The sequence below is a fragment of the Mya arenaria genome, chromosome 10 (genome assembly GCF_026914265.1).
Source record: "Mya arenaria isolate MELC-2E11 chromosome 10, ASM2691426v1".
Taxonomy (NCBI): domain Eukaryota; kingdom Metazoa; phylum Mollusca; class Bivalvia; order Myida; family Myidae; genus Mya; species Mya arenaria.
Window position 1 is genome coordinate 23,180,703 of NC_069131.1, and position 6,623 is coordinate 23,187,325.

At 33.5% G+C, this 6,623-nt stretch overlaps 1 protein-coding gene across 1 annotated transcript; it reads right to left on the reverse strand.

Moving 5' to 3' along the window:
* Positions 1 to 2,665: 2,665 nt before the first annotated feature.
* LOC128204469 (uncharacterized) lies at positions 2,666 to 6,269 on the reverse strand. The gene is made up of 2 exons (XM_052905884.1): positions 6,076 to 6,269; positions 2,666 to 3,164 (listed from the first exon to the last, which is right to left on the reverse strand). Exons 1-2 carry the CDS (start codon positions 6,267 to 6,269, stop codon positions 2,666 to 2,668), a joined length of 693 nt encoding a protein of 230 aa, XP_052761844.1.
* Positions 6,270 to 6,623: the final 354 nt, after the last annotated feature.

The window sequence follows — 6,623 nt, forward strand, 5'->3', positions numbered from 1 at the left end:
TCTACTAATAGGTAAAGAGTGGGAACAAATATATTTTAATGTATCTAGATGTTTTAACGACCAATTATTGATAACACTGATGATTTTCTTCAACATTTATTGACCGAAGGATGATAAAACAACATCTATCGAACAATAAGAATTTATTTTAGAAAACAACGATAAAAACATTATCAATGGTGGATACTATTATTGATCCAAAATTAGATGAAGTAAACAGTCATATTTAAAAAAAATGATCATAATGAGCTTCAAGCTTCCGATGAATTTTAAAATATTTAATTTGAAAAATATGTTGTCATTTGTATGTTCATGAAATCAACTACTGAACCAAACGGCAAAATTTATTTCCATTTGAAAGCTAGAAGTTGAATAAATAACATACTATAAACCCGCAAAATAAATGATATTTGGTGAGAACAAGATTCGACAAAAAAGCAGTTTACACGGTATTCAAATACATAACCTAACAATTGAAGCAGATTGGATTATTGTTTAAAATCAGGAAATGTTTAAATAACATGATAAAATGTTCTATATTATCTGGCTTTAGAGCCGCTCATTCAGCAATCTTAAAGACGAAAAGACTACAAGAATTGACATTGATAATTCCTTTTCCCTGTTCCAATTACAAAATTGTCTGATGTTAAAAAAACTATTATGCGAAAACATTTGAACGAATTTTGAATGCGAGCAAGCTTTAGAAGATATAAATAATAAAAGCGGGAACAAATATATTTTAATGTATTTAGATGTTTTAACGACAAAACATTAGAAGTTTTCATATAAATACGTACACAGAATTATTTTGCGTTACAAGTACTTATATTAAAAAGTAGTCTCATACTAAAACAATTGAACATCTTTTTTTCGGAGTGTCCGAAACTACAACCATTGTGGAATGAACTAAATCTATTCTTATAAACAATGACGTTAATGCAAATTGAACATCATCTTAAATCAGCTTCGGAATAGGCAGTCACGAAAATCATCTAGCGATAACGAACCTTTTAATACTATTGACGACATTCTACATTTTGGTTCAAAGTATAGAAAAAACAATACCCAATTTCAACAACAAGAGAAAAATATGGTAATGAAACATAACATTGAAAATGGAACTGCAGTGACAAATGGTAAAATGGGACAACATGAGTTCATATACGTTCTAACTATTATCAAACGGAATCGTTATTTTTTTTTTTTTTTTTTGTGTGTTTTATTTTTGGTTCGTGTCTTTATATCAAGAATTTTTTTTTTACTTTTTACTCAGTTTCTTATACTATTCCGATATTGTTAATGGTAATCATTTAAAGTCACTCATATTAACATAGCGACATGAATGTATAAGTGAACATAACTCTCGAACGCCATCTAATCAAATGCTATTATTTTATGATATGCACGTAGTTATTTGATTTGATAATAATTTATCTCTAAAAAATAATAATATCTGAATAGAAAAACATAAATGGCAGTTAAACGAAAAACAAGACCAACAATGCATACCCAAACTACCATATTCCAATCATGTAATTATTTTAACGGAACAAATGGAATTAGTTGTTGGTAATTTGACAGTGGAATATTTGTCGCATAACCGCATTCAAGATAGTATGTTTTGAAGTCGTGTCGAATTGGCTAGCCAATCATATGTAAAATGCAGGGAAACGTATGGATCGCATTTATATTGCTTTTCATTATTTCAAATAAACTGCAGGCCCCAATTTCTCGAATCATCTTAAGTCCCTTATAACAGGATTAAGCTAAACTCACTATTTTTGTTGTTCTATAATATGCGTTGTATTTACTTCTTTGATAATTTTTAGAAATTATATAAGAAAAATCTGTATGTTAATTGGAAGAAACTATTTTTCATTTATCAAAATCCATTATTAGTATGTAATTTGGCTAATTGAAATAAGCGACTTAAGCCTGTTAAGCTTAAACAGTTTTCGAGAAATTGGGGCCAGTATATAAACTTGCAAACCGTATTGGCTGTATAACATTTTTATTCATGCATAGCAGTTGTGTTCTTTTAATTGACTTATTCATTGTTTGGTTTTATCAAACGCGAAATGCCATAACACGCTAAAGAAATGATGGTATGCGATCAATTTCTTAAACACCTAGATGATTTCCAAAGATGTATTTGTAATGTATCGCACAAAATAAACAGGGATACAATAACGCCAATGTCCTACCAACATTGTGTCAAGTTTTCAGGGACCCAAATGATCTGGTATTCAGTATGTTCAAATCCATGCAACGGTAGCAAACTCAAACAGAAGTTTGCGACGGAAACAAAGTGATCGTTTTACCAAGGCATTCATTAGTAAATTCAATTCGGTATCCGACTAGCCAGCTAGAGGAGCTAGATTCATTACAGAATCTTAGTCGTTACTTCAATAAGTCTTTAAAACTTCACAAATGCCAAAAGTTAAATTTGTTATATATTTCATCAATGTTGTGATCATTCGTTAAAAATGACGTTGAATTTGCACACACATGAAGGGCAGTAAGATCATTCGATTAAAATTCAACTAAGGTCTTTATTAAAACATGCCCGTGAATAGAGTGAATGAATGCATATCCAAGAATAATTATGCGATTTATATTCAATGCTGTGCCTTAGCTATCTGTACGACAAGATAACAAGTTCGTGTTAGTTAAATTCGAATTCTTCATTTCCTTGCTCAGAACCATTAGCGGGTTCTTTGTTGTTGTCGCTGACCTTGTGTGATTTTGGCGGTTCCATACCTGTGGCCATATTTAACATAGGCCTTGTTTTCCTAAATATTGCCAGGTAAACGATCAAATTCAGAACACCTCCAAGGTTGGTAAAAATTCCAACGATGTGTTTCAAAACCTCCGGTATATCTGCTACATCATCTGCAAGCAGGAACCAAACCCCAGTTAGAACAAGGCTTGACCATTGGACGAAGAAAGCCACCACAAACATAGACATATTGCGGGCAGCCCTTATATGCCTTCCAGCTGTTGACGCCATATTGCCAAGATTTTGTCTTATAGCCCTCACGTCAATACGGATCTTGATGAACGTCAGAATGTAGAGCAGAACGTTGACGACCATGATTGTTGTGATGGGGATCGTAATTAGTACCAAATTTGCAACCCTGCCATTTACGGCGTCGAAAAAGCAACTGAAAAAGAAAATATGCACGTAATATAATCTAAACATGAATATTCATTCATTGCAATATAAGAATATACTTAAAACAGTTTGCTTTAGTTTGTGGAACATATCTATTTTTTATTGAAAAGTAGTAAACTTTGAACGAATGTTAACAATCCTCTTAGGAAAGTGTCGAGTGAAAACAGTGTTTCATAAACTGTATATAATGAGTTATTTTTGACAAACGAATGGGCTGTGATCTTCATGTATCATGTTCTTTACATATGCGTTACATTATATAAAGAAATATCCATAAGTGGCGACAAACATTTTTGCTAAAATCGAAAAACTATTCCAGTTTGTGTCGTTCTATTCACATGGGGGTGGGGCGATATTAAAACATATTTCTAACTTTTGCGCTTCCCCTCAACCACCACGCCGCCCACACTCCAAAAACGTATGGTAGGTAGGTCGGAATGTTTTTATCTGCTTAAATAATTAATTGGCCATATATTATTGTTACATTTTTTACCTGCATCATTTTATCTTGATTAACCTTAAGTAGAGTGCTATATAAAATGATACCATTATGCGTCTTTCGAGGAAAGACACTGTCCAAAAAAGTAAATATTATAACACAGCACTGAGCGTCAAATCACTTTATAAGGGCCGGCCAGTCAGGCTGTATGTAAAAAATATAATAATATAAAGGAGTGGCCCTCTGACGTCATAAAATGGATTGATATTAAAATACAGTGAACGATCTACTTTGAAAATAAATACAAAAGAATGAACATGTTGATGTAACGTATAATCCTAGTCGATTGGGTTCGGCTTAAAACAATGAGGGTTCGTCGGAAATGGAAGCATCCTGTTATTGTAATAAATACAAAAGAATGAACATGTTGATGTAACGTATAATCCTAGTCGATTGGGTTCGGCTTAAAACAATGAGGGTTCGTCGGAAATGGAAGCATCCTGTTATTGTATAGCCTTATAATAGTGACCGTCTGATAGGCGGGGGATGGGGGTGACAGTATATATACATCATCATCATGTATGTCATCCTCAGTGTTTTTGTTTTAATTTGTCATTCACATAACTTGCTGGATTAGACTTATACTCATTGTGTCTGTAACCATAAAAAACCTTAGGCGGACTGTATATATCAAACTCAGACCTTGCAAACTATAATTCATCAAATTGGCACTCGCTATTGTATTGCTCAATTTTCCACATACACGTTATCTGCTATCACTAGGAGTATCAGTTTTTGTCAAGCATATGTGTTTTTTTTAATAAAAAAAATGGAGGGGGAATTTCCTTTTTTATTTAATGATCTCCTAGAGATAGTTGAGATATACTTTACATTGGAACAATAAACTGAAACTGCATGTAAATAAACGAATGCGGCAGTGAATAAACATTACCTTTTTGCCATTTACTCTATGTAAGTCACTACAATTCTCTTGTGACATGTTGCGGCTTATACACGCATTAAAAAAGTTTATTGACATTATAAAATCATTATTAACACACAGGCCACATTGATTTATTTTATCGGTACATTTATAGTCTGACACGAAAGCATTATTCCAAAATTATATAAGGCTTTATGGTTTGGCCATTCTTAAATTGTTAGCATTAAAATATATACATGTAACATAAACAACGACACGACAGAGAGCAATGAAAATACGATCCAGTGACAATTCCAAATGATGACTTTGATCGTGTTGAATTTCTCTAAACATTGTTATAGGAAAAAACAATGATTCAAATGTAGATGTCCAAAACCTTACTCGAGTCCTCCCAAAATAATATGATTCGGTGTGTGTATGGCTGGTAGCGCGGTATATTTAGACACCATTGTTGCAAATGTTGCTCCCTAATTCTCACCGCACAAACAGAAACGAGTGTAAATAAGTAACTGCGGTCCGGTATTGGCTAGGCGTAGGAACCCTTAGGCCAGATGGTGGGATTCGAGCCTCAAGGCTAGAAAACTGAAAACTTTAAAATAAACAACTAACACAGTAATTCCATAGATTTAAATGATCCCTTTTTGTTTTACCACGTTATTTTAAAGCAACACATACAGCCTTGTCGTTTAAAACAGCATGGGAATACAAAAGTTGATACGTTTAATGTTGAACTCATTATCATTGAATGCAAATAGCAGGATGTAACCTGTGAACAATATAAGTTAATATCATAATTAATATTGCAACATAATATTCGATCTACTTGTTGGATCCTCCGTTTCAAAACCAATCCGTCTTTGGATTCTAAACAAAAATCCGATATGGAAGGGCGCCAGTTACAGTAAATATGTATCAAATAAACTTGAATGCATTTTTAAACCATAACAAATCGTACCAAAACCAAGCAAAAGACGTTTCGTTTGCGGTATACGAAGTTATTTAATATTTGCATTATATTTAATTCTTTAAATTGAAAAAAACAAGATCCAAAACTTCTGTGTTAAAATGAAATATCCTTGGTTGTTACGCTCAGATATATATATCATAGATACGTCCACTCGTTGTCTACCATATACATTTATTACATTATCAAATGATGGTGTGTATAGTTATAACAATCTTTAAGAGTCGGTCACAAATTATGTTATCACAGTGAAAAAACAGTGTTTGACATGATTTGACCCGAAGTGACCTGGCTTATATAATTAATCAAGCACTTATTGATAAATTTTAGCGGGAAACGGTTTCAACACAGAAGAAATTATATCATAGATTCCACCACGCCAATACTTTTGATTGAAGACTCATCAAAGGCGATATATGTTTTAAATTTGTTGTCTTCTGGCGTTGCGTTTGTTAGTTTGAAATTGTTTGTCATTTTAACAAGATCTTGGCAAGGTAAACTACTGGATTTGTCCGTGTTGTCCTATTTTTTATTGAAAAAATAACACGACTTACACTATTTCCATCGGTCCGAACTGCTCAAGCAGTGCTGCAATTAACGCGCCGATGAAAGGAACACCAAAGGACCACAGTAGAATACCGCGATCAGACTTGGCAAAAGAGAAGTTTGTGTTGAAGAACATCGTGGTGAAGACGTTAATTGCTACAACGTTGACCATCAGAATCTGAGCAAGCACGAATTCAGTCATGATGAACCCAAAAAATGAACAAAGTTCCTTTGGTCTGGTGTGAGTTTTGGTGATCAGTATATGCAGATGGTTCACCAAAAGCGATATGTTTAACAACAAATCACAAATCGACATGTAAACTGCAAGTCGTTCGCCTTTCGTCCATTCTATATAAAATCCGTCAGCCGGATGACTCCAAAACGAAGAAATTATCGTGGACAATGCGCATATGAGACTCACTGTTAAACAAACAATAGCAGTAATTTGAATAACGGAGAACATGCCGTTGTCCAGTCCGTACAACGGAATGTCATATCCGTCTTTAAAACAGTACCATGGCTGTTTGCGTTGAGTTGTTCGATGCCATTGCCGCCT

Excerpts from the sequence above, each read along its gene's own strand:
- LOC128204469 (XM_052905884.1), bottom strand. The coding sequence starts at position 6,269 with ATGACTGAATTCGTGCTTGCTCAGATTCTGATGGTCAACGTTGTAGCA. Across the intron at positions 3,165-6,075 it reads TTCGGACCGATGGAAATAGT|TTGCTTTTTCGACGCCGTAA; the intron begins GTAAGTCGTGTT and ends TTTCTTTTTCAG.